Below are 27,600 nucleotides of genomic sequence, written 5' to 3' on the forward strand. Positions count from 1 at the left end.
GCAGAATTGAACCACTCATAGTTTTTTTATAAGTTATAAATTAAGTTATAAGTTGAATTCTGATTTCTGCATCCATTGTTAAGTCCGCGAGAAAACACAGAATTCTTTATGTGTTTTCCTCAAATGTAAAGACGAAATAATAGTTTTCCGAGAACCGCAATGGACCTCAGAGAGCAACAGTTTTTTGGAACATTCTGAATGCAAGGCACAATTGATCTTTTTAAAATGCCCCAGTTTTGTTATGTCTGAGACTTCTGGATATAACATTCACACTCCACCAGGCAGGGTAGGTTCCAGGAATTCTCATTACAAATGATCCACATATTTATATTATGCATAAATACAATTTAATAAATAGAACACATCTTGCCTGTGATTTGTATTGACAGACTGCTTACAGTGGCTTCCAAAATTACCAACACCTTGATAAAGGTGAGCAAAGAAGGCTGTATAAAGTACAGGTCCTAATATGGTAATACATTATTAACAGTGCTAATACAATTTCTCATACAACAAAATTTTTGTTAAAAAAGTAATATTTCTTCCATTATTCAGACCCCAAATAGTATTAGTTCATTTCAGTGTTAGAACTGTAATACAGCCTCTCATGGCTTCCTGTTTCACTAGGATATCAAAATGTGGTAACACACATAAAAATATATATTTGTGGATAAATTTGCACATCTTGCTCTGAGGAATGTCTAAAATCAACAAATGAACGCAAACGATTCCACACATGCCTTGTGATGCGTGCCTGTAAATAAATGCACATCGAGTCACTGACAAATGAATGCCTATACATTGGTAAATCTTTCCTCGAAAAAATGTTTGTCAAGAAATTAAAATGTATTAGTCACGAGACATTTGTGAGGGCAAAAACAAATTTATGTGAACCATTTGCTTACTTTTGTAAGATGCAAACAATATTTGTGTATCGCATTTTATTTGTGTAAGGTTCATATTATCTATGTAAATTATATATGAGACAATAATCACCCCATATAAACCTGTCTGGTAGGGCACACAAGTGCAGCTTGCCCCCACACATAATTTGGGCTGATGGTTTGAGTGGAAGGGAAGAATCCAAGGAACACTGTTGGCGATCTACAAAATTTATTGCATCTTGAGGACACAATGTCTCCAAATATATTGCCAAATGACACCTCCATGCCAAAAAACTTTTTGAAAGGGTTTCCTGGGCCTAATTTTTGGACAATCAATGAAACTGAGCACTGGGAGTTGGCTACACCAGGACATTGAAATTTTGAAGCCAGGCATTATGGGAGGATGAGATCTTTGGCCATGCACACCAGCAGTGGATTTTGTAATGGCCATTTCAATCACCAGACTTAAACTGATTGAACATTTGTGGGTTGAATTGAAGAGGGGAGTACACAAGCATACATTGAAGAAACTTGACAGATTTTGTATGGAAAAATAGTCAGAGATTCCCCAAGTATGTAGACCAAATCTCTTTAAACATTATAGAACACAATTATCTTATTTTATCCTTGCAAGGACAGTACTGACATCTGGGATTTGATTAATTGTGGTGCTTATTTCTGGGGAAATACATTTCTAATTTGAGAATAATATTATTTCATTGATTCCGTTGAATTCTGATGAAAGTAGAAAAAATGTATTCTTGTTCTACATGATAATTTAAAAAAATAACTCAGTACTTGTACTATTCTGTAGTATTTGTTTTGTTTTTTGTTAATTATAAGTATTAATTATTTTTATACTGTGTGTAAACATCTGTCCCATCTATATTAAATAATGTGTGTTTCTTAAGACTGGGGTGTACCATAATGTGTGAGTGCCATATAGATTTTTCTTGCCACCTAGTCAATGTTTAAGGTGTTGTGCATGTGGTTGTGTCTGCAAGGTCATTGCTGCAGTATTCCTGTTCATCATCCTGATGAGTGCTCCACAGTGGTGGTTTAGGTGAACTTCCTTCCTTCACAGCAAAGGGCTTTGATACTGTGAAAGGCAAAGGTTGTGCTGGTTTCCCCCAGCAAATGGCTATGGGAGGGGGAAATGCCTTATGGGGTAAGCAGGGGTGGCGTGAAGCAGCACGCCATAGTATTCACAGCCTATAGCCTGCATCTAACCTGGTGAAAACATGACTGTGCGATGCCATTAAAAAAAACACACACATTTATTTAATGGCTCAACATACAGGTTATGGGTATATACATACACTGAAATATGAGTCTGAGATTGTATTGATTTTTCTCTGATGTTTGCGGAGGTGCTCATGAATTCAGTGAAAGCACAGTACCTTCACTATTAATACCTGGGGGAAGCCATGATGTGAAACAAATTAGTTATTTACAGAATAATGTATCTTAAATTCAAAACCTAGCAGCAATCTTTGATGATCTTTATCATCTCTGTGATCTTCCTCTGAAACAGTCTGTGACTGCTTCATATAACTGATTGTTTTGGAAATTACCTTAATGGGTTGGTAGATTTTTTTGATGAGATTATGGTGCTGCATTCTTTTTTCTTTTCTTTTTTTCAAACTGAATTTCCTATTCTGAGCTATAAGTGCCCCATCCACATTAAATAAAGTGTGTTTCTGGGGTGTACCATGATGTGGTGTACCAAACTGCCACATCTATGACACGTGGTGTTATAGTTAGCTTCCAGCTTCACCAATGTCAAAGATTAATACTGAATCTCACTCTAACACTTGAAGGTACAAAGACTATAATAAAAATGCCATATTGGAATTCAGATTCTCGACTGAATATAGCAATAATCATTTATTCACTCCAGACTGCGGTCAAATGTCAAGCTACAGTGAGCTGCATGATTTGATGTTGTTTTTTCGAGATAAAACTTGGGTTAAAAGAGAAATTGAGTGGGATTAAAACAAAGCTTCCAAATAATTCGAAAGGGAAAGCTTTACTTTTTTGGTTGATCCACAAATGTCTCTAATCTGAGACACAAACAGCTGTGCTAACGCAGCCATGGTTACTTTGTGAATTCATATGTTTCATGCCAAAGAGTCCTGAATATGGAGGTTTCAGAGGATAATCCATTTTATTTTGCTTTGCACCCACATTTGCCTCTTCTACTGCATTTGCTGTTACAATCTATTAACATTTTAACTGGCTTAAAAATAGAAATTCTTGATGAGTCTCTAACACTTTCAGCAACATTATTCAAAAACCAAATCAATGTATGTATTTACGCAGATACAACCGTTTCAGTTTACTGTATATTCATGCAATACACATCTTTGTTTGGTTGACACTGGATATGTGTGCAGTAGGGTAAATGTGCAGTGCATAATTAGTCTGTTTACGAGTGATTTTACCAGATGAGTCAGCTGGGAAGCTGCCTTCAGGTCAGTGCTCTTCACTGAACTGCACATTTGATGCTCCATCCCAGATTGGTGGGATAATTTGTATGTGGTGCACAAACCAAAACCTACACATGGCCTTAAAAACCCTTCAATGGGGAGGCTTGTCTTTTGACTTGCTAAAATCCAAAATGTGGCATGGATGTCTTGCATAGTACTTCAAATCCTGGTTTTTGAAAGTTGTTATCAAAATCACATTACTGTACATTATTACTGTTGCCCAAACAACCACCCGTTGGAGGCACAGATCACCTAAGTGTCAAGAGACAGCCCTTATTCAAAACTACTCCAGCAAATTAGCACCCTCCCATGTGGCAGTAGGTGTAGAGCAAGATTTCTTGCTTTAATTCTTAATTTACTTGGCAAATACAAAGCACTTATAAGATGCAGCTTAATATTTTATACTCATTGAAGCAATGCTCTTGAGTGCACCCAGTCCGTCAGTTTAAGCCTAAAAAAAGGCCCATTCAGTCTAACCACAAAGTGATTTGTCCTTAACAGCAAGGAATTGAAAGTGTTGTTTTTGACACACCAATTAAAGTCTGACTGGACAGTAACTGATATGTAAAGGTTACAGATTGTGTACATTGCATAGATTGGGTCTGGGTCGAAAAAACCCAGAATCCTCAGTCCCAAGATGAGAATACTGCAGCTATCAGAGAATGTGAAAGAATGCAACCATTTGTTGCTTTTACTGCTTTGTGTGGACCACATACAGATTATACAACCATATAATTAACCCTAAAGTAGGGGCCCTAATTTATATGTGTTTAAAATGATAAAGGATTTCATTTCTATAACACATCTAAACTATTCTGTGTAGGGAGGAAACTCCCCTCAACCACCACCAGTGTGTAGCATACCCTCAGTGATGAACAACATTCACCGCTATTTTTCACTAGAATGCTCATCACACACGCATATATGTGGGACTACTGCAATATTATTCATCATCTAGATTGCAAGTGGTCCACATTTCAGAAAGGCGGATTTTTCGCGCCATCTAGTGAATGTATAAGGTACTGTGCGCTTGCATGTGCTCGCAAGGTCATCGGTAGAGTAGGCTATTAGCCGCTGTACAAATCTCCGCATGTCTTTTCAGTTGGATATAAATTCGAGTTCATTTAAATTAACTTTGTACTTAGTACGGTCACTGTTGCTGCGTTTCGTACTCTGTCGTCATGTACTACATTACAGCAAAAGAAAAAAAACGTGCATTGTCAATTTACAAGAGACTATAAGTTATAATACTCAGTTTTGGTTATAGTTTTTATATATTCTCCTCTTAAAGTAACATATATGGTTTTGTTTTGTTCTTCCAAAACGGCAATGGGCTGTTAATTATTTCAAGTGTAAATTGAAAGATATAAACAGAATACGACACATTATTATTATTATTATTATTATTATTATTATTATTATTATTATTATTATTATTATTATTTTTATTATTATTATTATTATTACGTTGTTTCTTATCATGTCGTTATTATCATTATTATTGTTATAATCGATGATGGTGATGATGATTATGGCGATGAAGATTATGCCGATGGTGATGATCAATTAATAAATACATCCTGTAACCCCGTAAAATACATGTTTAAAGAGTCTTCTTTAGACTACAAAAAATTAACCGCTGTCCGGGAATTGCAAGCCACATGTCAACATACCGGCTACCGGCTCCAACAGTGTGTATACACCTCAGGCACCTTTGAGAAATCCGTCACGTGAATAAAGCGGCGGGGGACCTGTACTGAATACTAATCAACCTGTTTCACATCATAAACACGCTGCTACGTTCTGCAACCAAGCTGAGCAACAGTGTACCGCAACTTTATGATGCATCCTACTTTCAGACATGGATTTCAGCCACTGCACAGCTCTTTAGCCACCGAACATACCTTTGCATGCAAAAACTTGGCTGTATTCGCGGCTCCTGCAAGAAAATGAAAAAAAAATTCGCAGGGAGAGAAAAAAGCGGAAAGAGTAAACGCGAAAATCAGATTTCACTCGCAAGGATTGTGATGTATTACTGTATGTGATGTATTACTGAAGGGGCGAACAGGGATCTGTGGAATGTGATTCTCATGTGGTTTTCGAGGAACCACGGTGTCTCTCCCAAGTCCTTAACTTGGCACGAACCAATGCAGATACCAAAGGACCGTTCCCGTGTCGTTGGAGACGGACCGTGTCCATCATTGCGCTAAGTGCAGTTTAGAATAGTGCTCCTCTCTTCCAGCACGCGGGTGACATGCAGTCTATCATATCTCCGGTTACCAAGGCTATTTTAGTAGCTTTGTTTATTTTTGCCATTTTGCTCATTCTTTATGTGATTTTATGGTATATATGTCGAGACGTGGATTGTGATCACGGAATCTGATTTTGGGAAGCTTTACACGGATCAGAGGGTTTCAGTAGAATATCCTGACATTGGCTATAACGGATCGGCCAGGGTGACCGTGGTGAGTTCACCGGCATTTTTGCTCTGTCTTATCAATCGCCAGTAACCCCCAAGGAAACATTTGCTCAAGATCAGAAATATTCGTTTTGAACACCTGTATCTAATCCAGACTGCATAGTAGGCTACAGTAGGTTGTATTCTAATGACTGTTGTCATGCTGTGTTCCCCCAAGTGCTTTGTAACTATCTGTTTGTATATCAGTATAGGCAGCGTTGAATGGAAAAGCCAATTCGGTTGTCAGCTATTGACTACAACAGTTTCATAGGGGGAGATATATGAATTGATATGAAGTGTTTTCAGTCAACGCACCATCAACTGTCATCATCAGACCATGGGTGAATGAGACAAAATGTCATTCTTGATGCAAACAAACAGTTAAAGGGGAAAATGACTCATAAGCAGAGTGATTCACTTCAGATAAAACTGGCAGCTGTTAAATGAAATATCGTGAGAAATTCAAATCTATTTCACGAAAAGCCACATACATTCCAAAAATTGGACTGAGTGGAAATTACATTGTCGTGTTTAAGATGTGGGGATCACAAACGCAAGATGAAATACACCATTCGTGGCAGCCTCAAACCACATTTTTGTATTTATTTTGAGAACAGTTAAATAGTGTGTATAATAATTAGTCAGACAGTGGCAACATTCCAGTACAAGTGTGTGCATTTTCTCAGTCTACCTGAAGCAGATGAAAGAAAGTCAATTTAAGACACCGGGGAACTACGGTGACAAGCCAGTGCACATTCCAGTGTTGGATTCGCGCTTCGTTTTGTGTGCCCAGTGAAGTGTAGGCTACTGTACGCTTTATTTTCACTGCAGGGTGGTTATAAATGTATTGGCAAGTTAGCCGCATACATGTAGACCAAACAGCAGCTACTAAACAGCATCCAGATCATGTTAGGATAAATTGTTATTTGCAATTTTCATTTAGTTTGTACAACATTTTAAGTTGGTCTTGAATGTATAGTATCTTTTTAAATATTACATGACGTGTTTACGTTTTAACGCATGCAGTATAAACTAAATTGCATCGTTCACGTATGCACATACTATTGCGCTTCACTTGTGTGAGGCATATTAACTACAATTGAATTACAAAAAACGTCCATACTATTGAACAATGTGTATATATTTTTTTTAAATAATGCACTATTGTCAATCATTTTGCGAATCGTAGAATAAATAGTATTCCATCAACTCCTAGCCTACTGTAAGTGCGGGACATTCCGAAGGCCCTGCATCGTGACGTTCCAAGCTAAATCTCGTTCAAATGCATATTCGCAAAGTGCTATGACTCCTTGCTAATATGTAGAATTTAATTGTCTATCATAATATATATTTTTAATGTAGCTCTAATTCAATCCAATGCTGTGACAAAAAACATGGATTTTGAAGGACAAATTAAGGACAACATGCCGAAATAACACTTTTACTTAAATTATATTCACATTGTTAAAATATATATGGGGTTATTCTTAAAGGTAAACATATTTCATGCATTAATATAAACATATTCCTATTTTTAATCTCACATTACTTACTTTTTAATTTTAACTCATAGAAAGGTTTGTGTCAAGGCCTAATGTACCTCCACATAAGCCTTCTCAAATTAAAAGTGAAAAATAACGCAAAGAATAAAACTGAAATTCTAAGAGAAACCTTATTTTTGTGAGCTTAAGGTTCACCCAGCCAACTTGATGAAAGAATTCTATGACAATATCTCATCTGTGAATTCAGTGAGACAGAAACTCAGCTCAGATAGGAGTAAACATAGTGTATTGTATCGTAGTTAATAGATGGACGGACAATAAGCAGGTTTTGTTGGAATTTCACCAGAGAACATATCATATCAGTTGGGTTACACTGTTGTAACAGCAATATTTCTAAGTTAAATAAGAGATGTGTGTGAACATCAATGCTCAGTAGTGTGTTCTTGGGGTCCTTTTTTGGAAACCACTGTTATGTCACATGAAAGAGTGATTAGAAATGTGTGTGTGTGTGTCTTGGGGGGGGGGGGGGTGTCACAGAGTGACATAAGACGTCCACCAGATCTGAAAACAGAATGGCACTTCAATGTCAAGCTGTGTGCTAAATTCAGCTCCCAGTGCCCGTACGGAGGCAGGAAGGGAGGAGGTGGTGTCACAAATACAGATCTTGCTCAGTTGCTTTGCTGTTTTAAAGATGCATATTATTTATTTATTTATTTATTTTGATGATGGATCATAATTGACTATTGACAATGTGATCTGTACATCTACGCATTTGAATCTCTGATTTAGTTTATTCTGACAGCTACTTTGCCTTAAGCATATTCATGGACTCAGTACATAATTTCTGACCATTTTGATTTTAAAAATTGTGTTGACAGCTCTTTCAATTCGCAGTATTATCTTTCAGCCAACGATGTGACTGAAGAAAATGAAACCTGGTTGTGGTTCCTTCTTAATAGCCTGGTGAATGCCACAGCATACACACTGCTGGTGCTATTTGAATCAACACAGACTGAATCCTTCAAATACATAGATTAGGTGTAGCTGTTGTTAAAATTTATTTATTTCATTAATAGAGGAGCATTTATAAATTATTTTGTCAAATGTGTTGATGTATAGTATGGGGATGTATAGTTGATGTAAAAAGGTAAGGGGAAAACCTATTGGCTATTCTCAATATAGCCAGGCCTTTACAACCAAAACCTAAACTGCCCTTAAAGGCGTGATTATACATACATTTTACCACCACAAAACTTCTGTGTTTAATTCACTCAAAAACCTTGAACTTGAGCAATTGTTTTTTCTTCTGATCGGTAAAGCTGTAGTGTGGAATCAGTCCTGCTGGAGATCCATACATTACTGAGGGACAAAAGGTCACTGCACTGTTGTTTCAGGAATAAAACTACAGGCAGCCGCTGGGGCATTCGCTCCCTGGCTCTGTGTGTGATGGATTTGTTTTTTTGTCCTCCAGTGGGTCCTTCTCGCAGAGATCTAAGTAACGCATGGCTAAATGCTGTAGAGAGTAACTCACTTATAGAGATGTCAATATGTGATTTAACATTTAGTTTGCGTTGGTCTCTTGTGGATATGTCTGGTGAATGACCTACCCTGTTTTAATAGTAGAGAGAAACTAAGAGGGAGGGAGGGAGGGAGAGAGAGAAAGAGCGCAACATACAGAAAGAAAGGGATGCGGAGGGTGACACAAAGATGGAGGGACAGAAGGAGAGAAAAAGAGAATGGCAGCGAGACTGCAACAAATATGAAGGTGGGAGTGAGACAAAAGACAGGCACAGAGTCTAAGCAAGCAGAAAGAGGGAGAGACAGAAAACGAGAGATAGAGTAAGAGAGAGACACAGCGCACAGGCGCTCAAAGAAATGTAATAGAATGACAATCAGGGAAAGTGGGGCAGGACGTATACCTATGGGCATTCAAAAGTACCTCTGTTTCCACAGTTACCAAACACTGCATTCAGCAGGTGGGAAGAAGGCACCTCCCATTTCCCCTTTTCAAAATCGAACAATTTTTTTTTCTGTCCCCACAACATTTTGACCGTTAGGTGAAATGTTCTGCATCTTGAAACATTCAGATGCATCTGTTTATTGGAGCATTACATTAAAGAACACAAATGGCAATGTCAAATGGCATTAGACTGAATCAGACGTGGAGGAAAAAGTAAGGAAACGGGAAACAAGGATCGAGAGTGAGTCAGCGTGCGTCTGATGTAAAGTTCTAGTCGGCTGTTTATGCAATTCAATTTTGATTGACTTATCTCCATAAACACTGCCTTATATCTGCAAGCAGTGATGGATTCAGGGTGCATATGGCAAAAATTTATATATTTACCTTTTGCACATTAGTCAGAGACATGGGCCTCTGGCATTGAACAGTATTTCAAATGGAAATAAATCCCTGGGCAGCTTCACTGGCATGGCCCTGCTTGCGTAAGAGAGCAGCTTCACTGGAGTAGTCTGAGGAAGTCTGCATAAGGGTGTGTGTGTGTGTCTGAATATCTACTTTAATCTCATCATTTTATCTGAGTAATTTAAGGAAGAGGAATATCATGGCTGGTGGTTTAATTATTATTGTGGCAATGCTAGCTTTGTTTTTCTAATGTTCTTTTTTAAAGTATTATTCTTATTATTAGACTGTACCATGATATTGTTGTATTACTTCAATTTGAACAATCCCTTTGCATTTGATCTGTTGAAATGGCAAATTATTGTCTGGATGGTATGCTCAGATTACAAACTGTCCTTAAATACACAATTTCAAATGTACATCATCCAGTGCTTCTGGTTAAGACTTTGGCACATCCGCAAAATGGGAGTAAATGTATCCAAAAATTACTGTAACTTTTTTGCAAATCATTTTATTTAGAGTACATGTGCCCATTGGAAAGCGGTAATGTAGTTTGGGTACTCTGGCAGCACTGCTTATGCTGTGGGGAGGGGCCAAATGGCAGTGACAGCCAACGGGAGTTCAGTAATGCAAAGGGAACCTTATGCATTGTCCACTCTGGATACAGATAAGTACTCACAGAATGAAAATCCATCCAATAAGTGTTTGTGGTTGTTTATCTGCACTGAGAATCAAATCAAAGAGTTTGGTTTTACTTTATTTGTTTCATTAATCTAGTATGATTGAAGTTGTCATCACAAGGAATATTGATAGCTTTGACGCAAGTGAGAGCAGCTGAAGGAAAATTATTGTGATACTAGTGCTGTAGACAACCATGTGTGCAAATTGAAGCAAAATATAAAAGGAAACAACTGCACACAATTTTCAAAGGGGAAAACAATTTTGAATGATAGCACTCAATTGTTCTTCAATTTTTTGAAAAAAACGTAGCTGCTTCCTTAATAAAAAATAAAAATGAAAACGATATTACCCTCTGTGGGGGAAAATTATAAATATTACCATTATTGTAAAATACATAATCAAGTATTGATTTAAGAAATGTTCATGAATGACCATTGAACTGTTTTTGTTTCCCATTTGAAAGGTGTATCTGTGGTCTAACCAAAATAAAGGAAACGCTTGAACAATGGTATGATCTTGAGTTAATTAAGCAACTAACATCCCAGCATACTGACAGTTTTGTATAGAAATTCTGGCAGACCCAGCCGCCCATTATTTTGGCAACCACAGGTAGAATAGAGATCTTAATGATTTTAAAAGATGAGTGTTTGTTGGTGCATATTTAGCTTTACTAGTAAAGACTGCTTGATGTTTCATGAGAAACCATGGCTAAGGTGATGCTGGCATGGAAGTCTGAAGGAAAGTCATCATCATAATCTAGTGGAAATGGTGGTTGAAAGCATATACTCCATGACTGTACAATTTGTGATCCAAGACAAAAACAGATGAGCAACGCTGAATCAGATGATACCAAATATCAATGTAGAATATAAGCTGGCAGTTTAATAAGAACAGTTTGTTGAGAACTTCACAGTGGGGGACACTATGGGAGGTGTTTGGTAGGTACCTATATGCCTGAACTGTTGTTGGTGTATTTAGCCTGTTGTTGAGTAATTTGGAAAGAAAGTCCTGCATACCAACCAGGATTCCAAAGATGGAGCTACCTACCCCTGTTTCATTGTAATGCTTTGTAGGTACACTGTAGTGAACTCAATAAAATATGTGAAATAGATAGAAATAGAAAATCTGTTGTTTGGAAAGGTCTCTGATGTTGATGAGCTCAAAGACATCTGGAGGAGAGGTCACGTAAACAAATGTGCAACTTTCTCCATGGCTGTGGGGATCTGAATTTGATAGAATTCAAAAGGCACTCCATAACGTACAACAAAACATTATTTAACACTGTGCCTTTTTCCAGCAGTATCACTGCAAAGTATTTTGCTAAGCGCATAATCAGAAAATCAATGGCCTTTAAATGTTGTTACTTTAGTGGGCTAACCGTTAGCTTTGGAAAGGTTCACTGTCAGCATCCAATGTAAAATTGCCACTGATGTACTTTACAGGTGCCCTTTTATCCCTGCAGAGTGACTGTTTAATTCCAGACACACGCAAAAAAAAAAAAAGGTACAGGAGAAATCAGAAATGCAAATGAAATGCATTTAAAAATCATTAAATTGTGCCTGCTAAAAGTGTTTGTTTCTGAGGATGCACTGCTGGGAAGTGCTTTCCAGTGGACAGAGACCCAGTCACATTTTCCCTTCCATGTTTATTCTGGTGAGAATCACCGGCATTCAGTGTATATAATACACTGTATAACATTAAGTATATTAAACTATTCCTTCTCCCAGGTCCTGCAACACAAGCAGAATTTCAGAAATTTAAAAAAATCTTGGTACAGAGCCTTGTTACACTTCTCTTATGACTCATCAAAACCCTACTGGTTTGTGCTTCAGTTAGCAGCCTGCTGCATTGTTATTTGCACATGGATTTTGTGTGTGTGTGTGTGTGTGTGTGTGTGTTGTAGGATAAATCCAAGGTCATTTGCCAAGTTCCCTCGCTCATTTTCATTTCCTTTTTTAATTATTTCCCCCCACATTTACAAGAGCCACAGAATTTAAAAGGCGACAGGGATAATAATTATCCAACTCAATCAAATTATTCTCCATGAAGAGGTTTGTCAGGAAAGGTTATAGCTGATAAAAGGCCTATGCACTAGATAGGCTATTGTTATTAGACATGGGGCCCAATCACCTCTTTCACATTGTTACTGAGAAACTACTCTGGGTTATACTACATTCTTTCACTTTTTTACTGAGAAACCTCCCAGGATTATACTACATTTTTTATTCTGGCTAGGGTTTTTCTTTTTTTTTTTTTTGCATATACATTCTAAACCTTTGCTTTTAAAAGCTTTTTAACTGATCATAGGTTTCCAGTTCCTTGCAATATCAGTATGCAGCTCAATGTGAGTGTCCAGGTCCACGTAAAACAATAATGACCCCGCTTGTAAAATGTCAGAAATGAAATAAACTGCATTATTCACACATTACTTCCATGTACCAGCACACTATTTTCCTGGGTTTAAATGAAGAAAGTTTTAGTCTGGAAATGTCAACGGTGCTTTCCACACCCCCCTACTATCACTGTGAGCCTCTCCCTGCTGGGCGATTGTTCAGCTTGATTTCTGTCATGTTGCTACATGTTTCCTACTGTCCTTGAGCAGAGTGTCTGCTTGCACACTCAGGAAACCATGCTACAGGAAGATAACCTTATACATGATCTTCAAATGAGGGGAAAGTCTAGCCAGGAATCTTGAAAAAGGTCATCTTGATCGGTATGTGATTTTGTGTTTTGACTTGGCAATCGTGGAAATGAAGTCAAGCAGTTCTCACAGACCAAGCAACAAGCTATCAATTAATTAATGGCTTCCATTATGCAGTTTTCTTGTTGACATGCAATGCCAAAGGATTGCTGAAATATAGTGTGGGAAACTGGCAATTTAGACCCCTGTCAACTGCATGGTCATCTTTCATTAGGAAAGGACAAGTGCATCAGTTATGCTGACTACTGGGCTACCGCAAGCTTTGTACATGTAAAAGAACCCACTCTCTGTCCTAACCATCTTCTACATCCACTAATGGAACGGCATGACTTTAGTGGAAACAGCAATGGGAGACGAGCATGGGGCCATGTCTCCTGACATTCTGGTTTGATTTTTGTTTGTGAAGACATCATGTCAGTGGAAATGGGGTGTTAGATATGAAAGTGGCGATTGATTGAAGGACAGTTAAATCTGTGTAATGTGGGCACACCACAACTCTAACAGTAAAATGTGAGTTTAGAAGAAGTGCAGGGTAGGATGAAGCATTTGAAAAACTGCTGAGTTGCTTTGGCCCTACACCTGTTCTGTAGCTTTGCTTATCCAGGGTGCCAAATGGTTTTCAAACTCTCCATTTTGTGGCACAGCATGAAGACTTTGAGGGCAACAGGTTTGCAGCTAATTTTTAGAAGGTGAGAGGTGCAGTGTTCCTCTTGGCAGTGCAGTGGTTTTAAATTGCTGCCAATATACTGAATCAGTTGGTTCTTCATACTGACTGTATCTGACCACAGAGTGAACTAGAATGATGCAGTTGAATAATTAAGACCCCCAACCAACAAGCTCTGTGCTGTCTGGTCGTGATTTGATTGTGATGCCTCCAGGCCTTCCCTTGACTTGTCCCACACCTGGGCAATTGTGAGCGATGCCGTACGCCTTTGCGCCTCCGGGCATACAGTAAAACTTTAACGGCTGTGACAGCCTTTGCATGTGAGCATGCAAAACCGTACAGAACAAAGTATGTCACGTGCACGTAGGTTGCCGGTTCCTCATTTTGGCACCTGTCAGCAACCAGATTAATTCCAGAACAGGTTTTTCAAATGTTGCAGGGTGCCGGCGCTACACAAGCTAAGCTTAAGTGGAACAATGCTAACAGCCAATGAAAGCAACCTTTTGTAACGCTCTAGCAGATGTTTCCAGTACAACATTCCCTACTGTATGACAGCAGAAAGCAAGAAAAGAGAGGAGAGATACAAGACACTAGAGCCTAGACAACAATGGACAGTGGAGAGAGGCAGGAGATGAGCTTGCTGAACTGTGGCAGTAGCACAAACCTGTATTTCATCCATTGATGAAATATAGTTGATAGAAATGGTGATTGATTTTGCGTGCCCTGCAGTTATGTTCTGTATTGTAAAAATGTTTTGCAATCCCCAACAACACGGTGACTGTGTATTTGCTCAGAATCTGTATCCTCCTTCCTGATGTGGCTAAGCGCAGTTGACCTGTACTGGATTTAGAAATGTGTGTGTCTTCAGTATTTCCAAAGAATTTTTTAAAAAAAGACACTCTATTCTCTACTCTTTCTGTCAAATGCAAATAGCAGTTATTTTCTAAGTAGTGTAGATACATAACCACTGTCCTTAGTGTGACTGCCAAGCTTCCCAAATAAAATACTTGACTAATGAAGAGAGAAGTTGCGATTTAATTACTCCTCCCACATCTGTTCACTCTGTCATTGTATATATTTGCTTGTTTTCTTTCAACAGTGATGGCTTCCTCAAAGTGCAAGATTGCCTAGCCACTTTGTCTTTTGTTAATCTTCATTTACTGTATATAGCAGAAAATAAATACCCAGAATATCCTGCCACAAACAGGATGGAAAACATTATGCATTGCAGTATAAGAAAAATGCTTATTATTATTATTATTATTATTATTATTATTATTATTATTATTGTTGTTGTTGTTGTTGTTGTTATTGTTATTATTGTTATTATTATTATCAATTTCATCCAAGGAGCATCACAGCTTTGGAATTCACATTAGTTAATATTAGTTATATTAGTAAAAATACACACATATCAAAAACATAATTAATCTACACATTTTAATCCAAAGCCAGGTTTCCCCATAGTTGAAACTGTTTCCTTTTTTGGGGGTCCACCTTGTGAAGCAGCAAAGCTATTGTTATCATGTTTTACAGAAATCCTTATACCACCAATTTTTTTTTTTTTTTCTAAAACAAAGAAAATGATTGTAGCCAGGCATGCAACAAATGAATTGAATTAGCCAATTAAAAGACTTAGTAAATGTTTTTCATGCCTTTTCCAGGAGCAGAGTTAAGGAGCATTGTCTTTAAGGAGCAGGGTGAGAATCCCCTGCAGTAGAACAGCAATCATTCTTCCTGCCCTAAGAAATGAAACATCATTACATGCATTATAGCTGATGAAGGGATAACTCAGTAATGACACAGTAAAACAGATTAATCATTGAAATGGACATGTGAATATTTCAGTGCAGGGGACAGGAAAGACTGCAGACGTGGAGATGCGTGTGAATTTGGAATAAGTCACGAACAGAAAAGACCTTTCTGTGTGAGTCCCTTCCCCGACCTTTATCATAGCAGTTACAGTATGTTTCCATTCCCTCAACTTTCTGCTTGCCCTCTTCATTTATTTAAAGCTTTTGCCCACCTTTTAAGGAGAAAATTTCTTCAATTTCTGCGATTATTCTCTTACTGTCAGGGTTCTGTCTTCCCATGACCGATCATACGTGGATAAACCATGTTTGAATTTGGCCAACATTAATCACACATTTGTCGTTAATCTCTAGGCTGCATGAGTCACACTCTCTCTGTTTTTTTTTTTTTTCTCAGAATGATATTAACTGAAGGAGAGTTAGCTAAAATCTTCCTCTTTTGGGGATCTGCTCATTTCAAAGGAATATTCCGCTGTGCTTTGAAATGCCGGCATTCTTTCTGTACTCATCTTGAGACGTGTCTTCATGACAGGTAGGAATTACTGCTCTCAGAAAAGTCATCTAATTGGGCTCCTGCTTTTACCCCTCAGCCACCCATCAATCATGACTTGGAAAAAGAATGTAGCAGCCCTTGTATTTGAAAAACATTGAGCGCATATTAAGTTCTTTTCTTTTTTTCCATTTGCAGGACAGGTACAAATGTTCATATTTTAAATATAACCAACAGGGTCATCCTTGTGCCAACTATACAATGACTCCCACGCTCAGTGGAAATACTGTATGTATAAATACATATCAAACAACAAGGCATAAGATAGAGACTGATGTTAATTAATGTAACACAGCTTATTTATATTTTCACATGGAATCAATTTATGCAGCTGGATGTATACTGAAGTGATGCAGGTTAAATACCTGGCTCAAGGGTACAGCAGCAGGGTCCTACCTGGAACCTGCAACCTTTCTGTTACAAGGCCAATTCCTTAACCATCATGCTGCACTAGAATATACAATTACATACATTGTGTTTAGAGAAGATACAACTTCATTTTCATGAAGTTCAGTTTTTTCAATAAAATGAAAGTTTGTTTTTTGAGAAAAATAATTATTTTTGGTTCAAATATTAGTCTGACCCAGCAAAGTAATGACTACTGATTCACAGCCAAGCGAACAACATTAACAAGTCAAAAAAGGGAGACTAGAAAAAAACAGCATAGTACTGGTATCTGTAATCACAACATCAGTCCTTGCTAACTACACAAACAGCAGAGTGAAAAATAAACTAATCAGACTAAATCATTATAATTTAATAATTAAGTGTTTCACCAGTGTATGGTTGACTGCTTCATCTGTGTTGAACTCTAAGCTGTGACAAAATGTAATTTAATTCCATGTTTCAAGAGAGTTTACCAGAAAAAAAAAGATTTCAGAGAGAGAGAGAGAGAGAGAGAGAGCAAAAGAAATGAACGACAAGCCAGTAAATCAGTGACTGGCTTATGTGATGACAACTTAACAAAGCCATGTGTCACTGTTTATGAGCCAGTCTTACCTGTCACTCACTCTTTCTGGTGAGGAAGCTGGCTATAGTGTGAAGCTAAGCTAATTCGTACCTACACTATTCTGACACAGTTTAAAATTTTTCTTTATTGAACGATATCGGATAACAGACCACTCAATCCTCATTTCCAGTGATGACGTGAGAAAGTGGTGATTATGAAAGCAGCAGCCCTGATTATAAGAATATAACTTGGAAAGTTTTCATCCCATGAGCAAGGTTACACGCAACATCGGTGAAAATTCACAAAATGGCATGTGTGAATTTATTTAACAGCTGAGTTGTAAAAAAAAAAAAAATGTGGTTACCTCAAGACCTGACATGTTCATAAAATAGGTGATATGATCTATTCAATATATAATCTAGAGCCTATTACAGCATGCAGCGTCAACCAATGCTTGCTACAAAATGGACTTCCGTATCAGTCTTGCTCTTAGGAAGCCAGTCGCATGTCTTAAGCAGAGTGCCACAGCAGCCCTCGAATGGAGGTTCTGTCTGGGAACTGCATGCAGCCCGACAGGCACACAGATTCTCCCCCGGCCATCCGGCACTCCGCAGTGTCAGCCCGGGCCACAGCTTGTGACACAGAGGTGTATTCTGGGAAAGGGCTTGCATACAGCAAGGGACCCCCAAGATGTCCGGTTCATTGTAAATGCCTCTCCAGATACACTGAAGCTCCATTAAGAGAGCTAAAAATCAACAAGCTACCAGGGCAGCATTTACTACTTCCCCTCATGTGGACTTCCAAGATGGAGAGTGGAGGAGTGGAGGGGCTATGTCAGGTTTACCGAAACGTATGCAGTACCGAAAAATGGGATGTGGAAACATCTACATTTCTGTTAAAAAGGCATTAGCTGAACATTATCGTAATTTAACACAACAATGGAACAAACAGTAGCAGGGGGAATTGCATGCTTTGACTTTGCAAATTGCTTTACCCTTGTAAAGTGCTGCAGTAATGCACAGTTACAGTACATCAGGGTCCTGTATGAACAGGCACGTTGATCGGCCATTTAGTTTCCATTCAAAATGTTTACTTTTTGTCCTGTGGTTCTTACCAGCGTGTCTAATCTTAATGGGATTCGCCATGGTTGAGTGCAATAGGCAGGGTCCCTTTGCGCTGAGTTAGCTGGTGTGTTTAGGAAATCCGCACAAATTATAAGGTGTCTACATTACATTCCAACTGGCTCCAAATCAAGAGTTTTTGTCCAAGAAAGTGATGACTGCACAGAAATCGTGTTTGCAGCACACTGTGCATCTGTTCTCGCTGTGCTGCCTATGCTGCCTCTAGGCTACTACTCTGCCATGAGTTTTTTTTATTCTTGTCTATTTCTGTAGACCATATTTTTTGCATGTGCACCTAGTTGCTGATGTTGTTACTCGTCACTTAAAACCAAAAGACAAATAGGTTTCTTAATTACACTGGTTTTCCAGTGAAATCGGGTAGATATCATACAATTGTGCTCTCGGTCTCAGTATAGGCATACCTTGAAGAGTTAAACTGAAGAAATATAGGCTCAAGATCACCTCTCAGTTTGTGCTTTGTTTTAATGTAAAATCTGTGACTTTCCTGAAGTGGCATTGCACCTTGCAGAGACTGAATTAAACTGAGCTTTAGTTGATTCACACAGGACTGGTGTGTGCATGTGTGGGTTTCAAACTTTTCCAAAGATGAACACTCACCATGAATATGCAATAATTCATATAGCAATCCATTTTACTAAAACCTGCTTCTCCAATTGGTTGATACCTGTAAACACAAGGCATTAAAGAATGTGGAATCACTCAATACTCGGGTAAAGTCCTTTCCATCAGTTTCTTTTAGGTCAGTTTCATCATCATTTGAAATTCCTCCCCAACATCAAATTACATAAGTGCAGTTCTCAAGTACAGAAGTGAAACTAAATTGATCAAGTTCCCATCTTTTCCCACATCCCCCACAAGCTATTCGATAATTAATTAGGCTGTCTTATTTTCTGGAATTTTTCTGTTGCTTAAACCTGGAATGGATGGGGTTCTGTTGAACTTCTGTGCACTGTCAATATTTTTTCTGTGTGTCAATAAGTAGAGCTGAAAATGTAATTATAAATTAATGCCACACAAGATCGATAACCTCATATTTGATGTGCCTGTGTGAAGGATATTTTTAAACATGTATTTTTCCTGATTAATAATTAAACAATGACGCTAATTAGCTAGACACACAAAGGGAGTCAAGCAATATCACTTTTGTTCCTCTCACCATGTGAAGGTTATATGTCCCCAGTGCATTTAATTTTGTGGAATATTTTAAGTGTTCTGTAACTGCACAAATTATACTACTCATTGTTTTCTACTGTAACAACTAAGCCACTATTGTTTTCAGGACAAGATTAAATGGTTGTTGAGCCCTAGGTAACCTGGAAATGTAACCATTAATTACCTTTCTGTTTAAGACATCTCAAAGGTCAAATTCATAGTAATGCCAAATTCATTATCATGTGATTGCCACACAAACTTATGTTTTATTTTATTAGCAACATTACTCCACCTCATTGAACGTCCTTGTGAAGCAGACACAACTGTGTGTGTTCAAATTGAAAAACACACAACAGAATTACAGTTTTTTTTTTTTGTTTTGTTTTTTTTTCACCCTCCTTACACAAGTGTCTCATGACCCAGCTTTGCCGGCGGAACGATTGTTGGAGAAGCACGAGTTTCAACTCAGTTGGATTTAGACGTTGCTGAGGCTGCGCGGACAGGAAAGGCTGTGACGAACGGGGAAGAGAAGAAAACCGAGAGAGATGTGGTTGCTGGCGTTCATTCTACCTATCATCAGGCTGTATTTAGTTGGCATAAAAGTTCTTCTGTACCAGCTGTTCAACAAGTCTTTCCCCTTACCAGGTGAGAATTATTCTCTTTGCAACAAGGTACTGTACGGAGCTAAATGGCAGGCTACCGTTAACGCGCTGTTAGCAAAATCCTGGCTAGCAAGAGGTGGTTGCAAGTCTATGAAGGGGGAGAGGTAATCCTTTACATGACCATTTAGCCAGCATATTTAAGAATGTTTTTACAATTAAATATTGTTGGCCATATTTTGTTTAGATCTGACGTTTTTAAAGTTACCTAAACCATTGCTCAAACCCATGGTACTGTGAGTCACAGCTCGTCTAGCTGTTAATGTTATCCCACTGCTTAATTAACTTACGTACTTATATTGTACACAAAATCTGAATGCGCGTGAGTTCAATTAGTCAACCAGTGTTATTGTTTGTTGTAGTGTTAATAGTGCATCTAGGTAGAAGCATATTCCGATATTATTCAAAATACTACGAAATTAAGTGCATCTCTTTTAGATTCGTTTTTGCCCTGTGATTCACCTTTCACCTACAGTGCTCCCACTAGGTCAAGTAGATCATTAACGATGGCCAGAAATTTTCTTTAGACCATAAATGTTTAACACCATCGGGGTTTGCACCAGAATACCCTCCACACTCCCCCTTGTGAAGGAGCAAATGTTAGGCTAATTTAAGCAATTCAACAGAGCTGACCCTGACCGGATGGGTAAGTTTGTGAGGATACCAGGCAGACTTCTCCGACTGCACTGACCCTTTCACTGTATGTGCTGTAGGGTGGGTTTCTTCTTGATTTAGACAGTTTCACCGCGCATCACCACGTTCAGCAGCAAACTGAATTTCCCAGGTTCCCATCCTAGTTTTAACTAGACACAGCTAGTTCTTATTGAACTATTTATGTTATTCTGTTGTTATAATAATGCACACATGGCCTTGAATTTCATAATTTTGCCAAATAATCCTGTCGTACTACCAGAACTCTTTCAGTGTTATTACATTCCACTTCTTCTTAATAATTCTTATTCACATTTGCTAATTAGCGGGTGTGTGCGCAAGTGTGTGTGTGTAATAGGGTGAGAGATGAGTGTGTGCGTATGCAAACCCGTCCCATGCCAGAGCGGACTTTGGCTGGCAGCCCCTCAGGGGCGACACATAGTTGGCTTCTCGTCACTCAGGGATAAGGGAGGGAGAGATACAGTTGCTAGGGGTGTACCATTGTTCATTGCTCGAGCAACCCATGGCTAGCTCTCGCTGCACATGTGAATGGTCTCCTCCGCCTCTGCTGTGCGTGTGCACGGCTTACGGCTGGATTGACCCTTATTGGCCATTGGAACTTCTGACTAGCGACTGATTATGATGAAATGAGTAACACGTGTTGTCTCTTGCCAGTACTCATATGTAAGGCAGTGCACGTGCATGTGTTTAGAGGGAGGGGTTTTGGAGGGAGAGCTACATTTTTATTTATTCCACAAATCTTGCTTGTTTCTCCATACTTAATTAGTACACCTTTAATAGCTTGTATATTGCAAGTTTTTATTTTTATTTATTTTTTATAATTGAAGACTTGTTTGACCTCTTGTACTGGTGATTTTGGAATGCAGAACTTTTAATCCAATTATTTATGTGGAGTGACATGACCCCCTGTAGGTGACCATGTTACTCATGTGACTTCACTATCCACATGTAGGCTATGTACATGCAGTTCTATTGTCCTTATTAGGCTACTGAGTGATTTATTCCCTGACAGTTTCTAAAGAATGTGCTAATCTGTTAGTCTGTATTAGTGGATTAGTAGTCTGTATTAGTATGTCTTGGTTGGTTAATAGGCTCTGTGTTAGGAAAAGTAAAGTGAGACTTTGTTTTTCATAGCAAGTTTTGTGGTTATCTGTTTGTCAATCATGGTGACACTGATTTTAAATTGAAGACTCACTTCAGTCATCTGTCATTAGTTATTAATGTTGCTGTGTAGGCCCTACAAAATAGCCACTACTGCCACACATATATGCCTATATACTTGCAACTAACTATATGCATGTTTAGATTAAAAAAAATAAAAAATAAAAAAATCTTGTTCAAAAATGGGTATGGATATGTTGACTTGGAGTTCAGTGTTGTTCAAATGATTTTGAAATGGCATCAGCATTTGGTTGTTTATCACAAGTAATAATTAGTCTGGAGTATGAATTTACTTTTGATGATAAAACTATTGCGTTCATATTTTTGGAGACCTGTCAGGAATCTAATGATTTCTGTTCTGAAATGCTATGCGAATGTGATTTATAAAGGAATAAAATCTTTTTTTACATTTTAAAATGTGCCTAATGGTGCATCACTGTTGTAAGCATAAGAAAAACTAGGCTATAACATATTCTAAAGCTAAAAGACATTTTAACATTGACATATATCCATGGACATTGCTGTTTGGCTCAACATACACAAGAAACATATGACTCTTTCAAAAGTTTGTTGGAATTTGCCTTCATCTCATGGAGCATGGTATATTAAATGATCATAAAATGCATTAGATAAAGACTGCATGTAATGGCTCAGTTTCTAAATTCCCATTGTTTTATTTGTTGTATTTCCAGGATATAGGCTACCTGTCATCTGACCTTTTAACATCTCACACCTTTATTTCGCTGCCTTTGGCAGGTACTCAGTAATGAGTGAAGGTTCGTAAAGGAATCTGTGTTCCTTAGAAGCAATGGAGAATAAGGGTGCCGAGGGCTCCCCGTCAGACCTCAATCTGGTTGCTCACCCTAGAGCAAAAAGTAAGGTCTGGAAATACTTTGGTTTTGACACTGATGCAGATGGATGCATACTGCACTGGAAGAAAATATACTGTCGGATATGCATGGCCCAAATTGCGTATTCAGGGAACACCTCCAACCTGTCTTACCACTTGGAGAAAAATCACCCGGACGAATTCTGTGAGTTTGTGAAGAGCAATACAGAGCAGATGAGGGAGGCGTTTGCCACCGCTTTCTCCAAACTCAAACCAGAGTCCTCCCATTGGCTGGCCCAGGAGTCATTAACCGTGAAGCAGAGCTCTGAGTACGAGAACAGGAAGCACACGGACCTGACCTCTGCTGTCATCAGTTTTGTTTGTGAGGGCATGTACCCGTTGTCCATTGTGGATGAGCCCAGTTTTAAAATCCTTTTGAAAACTGCTGATCCCAGGTACATACCTCCCAGTAGGAGCTACTTATCAGCTAAGGTCCTTCCTCAGAAGTACTACCTTGTCCGGGAGGCTGTTTTCAAGGAGCTTGCCGATGTAGTTTGGTGTGGCATTTCCACTGACCTGTGGAGGAGTCATACACAGAACAGGACATACATCTCCCTTTCCAGCCACTTTCTGACCCATGGAGCCTCAAACACGCTGTCCATTACTGTAAGGTGTTTGAAAACTTTTGAAGTACCAGAAGACAACACTGCTGAAAGCATCACTCGTGCACTGTATGAGGCCTTTGTTGAATGGGGGATCAACCCTAAAATCTATGGAGCCACCACCAACTGTGCCCCAGATATAGTGAAAGCCTGCTCACTTCTGGACCTTTCCGTACAGATGCCTTGCCTTGGCCACACTGTCAGTCAAGGGATGAACCAGGCCTTTGAGCTTCCAAGACTCAGCAGCTTTTTGGGCCACTGCCGCAAGCTGGTGGAGTATTTCCAGCAGTCTGTGGTGGCTATGTACCTCCTTCGGGAAAAGCAGAAACAACAAGGCCAGACCCAGTGCATGCTTATCAGTGACAGAGTCACATGCTGGGTCAGCACCCTGGCAATGCTGCAACGTTTGAAAGAACAGCAGTTTGTCATTGCATCGGTCCTGGCAGAAGACAGCAACAACCACCACTTAATACTGGAGGCCACGGAGTGGAGCATGGTGGACAGCCTGATTGAACTCCTACAGCCTTTCAGGCTGGTGGCGGACATGATGGTGTCATGCAGATACCCCACGATCAGCATGGTGAAGCCTGTGCTGCACATGCTGCTCAACACCACTCTCAAGGTCAAAGACACTGATCTCAAGGAGGTGAGCATGGCCAAGGAGGTGATTGCCAAGGTGCTGTCCTCCACTTATCAGCAGACTCCCGAGATTGACATGTTCCTGAACGTGGCCACATTCATCGACCCCCGCTACAAGAAACTTCCCTTCCTCTCCCCCTTTGAGCGTTCCCAAGTAGAGTCTCGGGTCTTGGAGGAGGCCAAGACGCTCCTGGAGAGGCGCAAGGAAGAGGGCTCTGGTCCCGAGGAATCCGCTTCCTTTTCAGACGAGCCCCCCGTCAAAAGGCAGGCTGTCAGCACCCCATCCCCCTCCAGCAACGCCAGCAACCTGTTGGCAGTGATTTTTTGCCAGTCGGGAGCCGAGGAGAACCAGGAGGAGCTACACGCCCAGGTCATGGAGGAGCTGAGCAACTTCAAATCGCAGAAGGTTCTGGGTCTCAACGAGGACCCACTTCGTTGGTGGTCTGACCGCATGGCCTTGTTTCCCACCCTCCCAAAAGTCCTCCAGAAGTACTGGTGCATTCCTGCCACCAGTGTCCTGCCCCACAGGCTCTTCAGCTCATCAGGAAACGTCCTGAGAGGGAAGAGGAGCCGCCTGGCCCCCGCCCACGTGGACCAGCAGGTCTTTCTGTATGAGAACATGCGCAACTGCTATGACACCGAGCCAGCGGAGGAGGATGAGGGAGAATGGGGCGTGGAACAGGACCAAGGGTTGGCTGTTGGTGATTGCCTAGCTGCACAGACTAGTGCCATGAACACCAAGGACATCTTTATATGAGTCTATATGTAGAGTATACACAACTCTGTGAATTCTGTATTATGACTGTATCCAGTTCAGTGTTACTGAACTCCAGGTCCTGCAGTGTCTGCTGGTATTTTCCCTAAACGTGCACTACACCACCTAATTTCACTAGTGAGTTTACTTCCTGAACTAAGGAGTGTAGTGCATGTTTGGAGCAAATGCCTGCAGACACTGTGGCCTGCAGGACCTGGAGTTGAATAGTGCTGATCTAGTTGCTTTAACGAAGGATTGATGCATCCTTTCCTACACTGTGTTTACTCAGTTAATTTTTGTGTATGTGGAATTTTAATTTAATGAAATGCACTTATTCAGTATGGTATTGTCATTTGATTTTCAGTAGGCATGAATAATTCCCTTGGACCTCATCTGTAATGTAAGTCCAGCACAGATACGTTTACTTGCAGTTTATTTGTGGTGTGAATTTTAATGGTGAACAATGGGAAGCCATTGTAAAGAGTGAAAGTGTTCAGTGTCAAACAGTGTTCAGTAGCAATTAAAAGTAACTTAAATATAAAATAAATGTTTCCATATAAACAAATTAATATTTTTGGATTTATAAGATAAACTGCCAATGATATATCTGCACTCTTTTTTTCATTTCTGGGTGGCCTTTAATTTATATTAAGTACAAAATAAAGAATATTTTGTTTCATGTACACCTTGAGATATTGACTATAGGACAATTACTTGAGCAAACCTCATTTATCTAAGTTATTATGATTTTAATCTGTGAGGTTGCGCATAATCGGGAGTTGATTAATGAGAATTTATCTTAAGTCCTTTGCTGGGATGTTGTCTAAAGAGCTCTGTAAAATACAGCCATCGATGGGGAAATTATGTTCTGTTGTGTTTACCCAGTTTTAATTGTTTACTGTTAAATTTGTTTATATTTATAGATGTGTGCTTGCTTTAGAAGACAGCGTCAATAAATGGTCATTTCACTTGGTCATTTCACTTTTGTCTTTTTAAAAAGCAGTTTCAGCTGTGAACAGGGAAACGGGCACAAACCTTTCTGCTGGAGGAAAGCCTTTGTCGGTTTAATTTTCAGGGTGCTTTTATGTCCCAAGGTTCTATTTTCATGTACAACTGGATTGGCAACTACAGCAATAATAGGCAATAAAAAAACGGTTGCTATTACATTGAAGACCCATAGAGATTAATAAACAGCCAGTCTGTGCCAGGATTGTTAACACAGTTAGACGTGTCAGGCTATTTCACCGGTTTGTTCCCACTGAATGTTCAGTGTCAACATGAATAAGGACATAGACAGTAAAATCATTTGAAAGGTTTCAGAGGCATTTTTCTTCTGTGAAGCATGTGCTGTATCCCAGAACATGATTTACCTGCCAACATTTGCCAAGAATTATGGTCAGCCTTATAGTAATCTGTTCAGCATAAATGCACATTTTTGTTCCATTAGAACACATCCTTGCTATTTTTCACCCTCAAATGGCATCTTGATGTTCGTAACCTTTAAGAAACCGTAAGATTTTTTTATTTAAAAGTGTGAGCAGGAAGGCATTAGCGAAACTTTTCAAAGTGTTCTGAATAAAAGATACTTGGAAGTGATGGTGAGTGTTTCATTTCTTTATTTTTTATATTTTAGTTGATGTTGTTACTCAGACCCTTTTGCTACTTACAACACAGCATTCTCAACCTTGCACCTGCTATTGTCATTAGCTTTGTGATGTGGAGTTATGTTTTAATTGCTACTGTAATTTGTGATTCTAAAGGCTTGGCATCAGCTCTGCTCATTACCTAAACCATTGTTTATGCACTCGTTAGTTTCTCTGGTTAAGATTGTCTGCTAAATGCCTAAACCTACGTGTTCAATGCAGTACTACATGAGTCAATAGGGTTGTTGATATGCGTTCCAAAAATGTACTGAAATGCACACCTGCTGAAGTGGAAAGGAGTAGGCTTACAGCATTGAAGTGGGTCAGATGTCACTTTGAGATGAGAATGTTTCCCAGTCAATTACAAGATTACATGCGTGTGCCCCCTGCCATGTCTTTGGCACACGTCCAGAAAGCTCCGTTGCCTGATCATACAGTAGATATGCAGTACTGTATTGTGTTTGCTTAAGGGATTAATTCTGCACTTGGTTTCATCGAAGAATGAAGATTTTTCAAAGTATTCACAAGAAGTATTCGAAAATATTCACAAAATATGCTAAATTCATATTAATATGTTGTAAAAAACTGCGGATGTGTGCAAAGCGTATTTATTTGGTAGAAATGCAAGATTAAAAAGCCTTTTCTTAAAACCGTTATGCTGTTTGAACTAAAATTTCAATTCTTTCTGGCATATGCAGAAAGAACAGTCTCAGTCTCACAGAAATACAGTCCCACATTTGGACTTGTTCCTGAGTGTAGGAAATCGTATTTCAGTATCAACTGGAATATGTGATTAAATGTTTGAGAAAGTCTGCAGTTGACAAATTATGGTCATATTGTTTTCATTATGTATTGTTGACACATTGATACCTTGAATACTGTTGAGGTAAATATGTGTCAGTAGCCTTTGGCACCCCTCTGTGAATCATCATGCAATTAGGGATCAGTGATGCAGTAATTGAGAGGATTCTGGAACCACAATGGAGTCATTGTTAATGATTACTCAACAGGTCGCTTCACGGGAGGGCTGAACTACAGGCTGTTAAACCCAGTGGCTAGAAACACAGACCCTTTGTTATGAACAAAGCCTATAAAAATGCATCTGCTGGTCAAAAACACACTGGTTACATACAGGTCAGGCTTTACCAAAGAGGATAGCATAATGTGTCACCACGAGTGTTGGAATAGGTCCATGGCTGTATTTTTTTAGTGTTTAACATTGCATGTATATACAAAAAG

The 27,600-nt window shown here is 39.1% G+C and overlaps 2 protein-coding genes across 3 annotated transcripts in view; both read left to right on the forward strand.

Annotated features, from left to right (window-relative positions):
- Positions 1-5,701: 5,701 nt before the first annotated feature.
- The window catches only part of dhrsx (dehydrogenase/reductase (SDR family) X-linked), a 71,237-nt gene continuing 49,338 nt past the window's right edge, over positions 5,702-27,600 (forward strand). Inside the window, exon 1 of one of the 2 annotated variants that reach the window (XM_064311269.1) lies at positions 5,702-5,838. Coding sequence is in view for 1 of the 2 variants with exons in the window: in XM_064311268.1 (XP_064167338.1) it covers positions 19,888-19,987 (100 nt within the window). In the remaining variant the exon portion in view is untranslated. Of the gene's footprint in view, positions 5,839-19,846; positions 19,988-27,600 lie in introns of those variants that run through there. The other variant, XM_064311268.1, reaches the window with a different exon arrangement.
- LOC135241125 (E3 SUMO-protein ligase ZBED1-like) lies at positions 19,851-26,314 on the forward strand. The gene is made up of 2 exons (XM_064311266.1): positions 19,851-19,987; positions 22,591-26,314. The coding sequence occupies exon 2, from the start codon at positions 22,643-22,645 to the stop codon at positions 24,719-24,721; it is 2,079 nt and encodes a 692-aa protein (XP_064167336.1). The 5' UTR covers positions 19,851-19,987; positions 22,591-22,642; the 3' UTR covers positions 24,722-26,314.

The sequence above is a fragment of the Anguilla rostrata genome, chromosome 15, assembly GCF_018555375.3.
Source record: "Anguilla rostrata isolate EN2019 chromosome 15, ASM1855537v3, whole genome shotgun sequence".
NCBI classification, from domain to species: domain Eukaryota; kingdom Metazoa; phylum Chordata; class Actinopteri; order Anguilliformes; family Anguillidae; genus Anguilla; species Anguilla rostrata.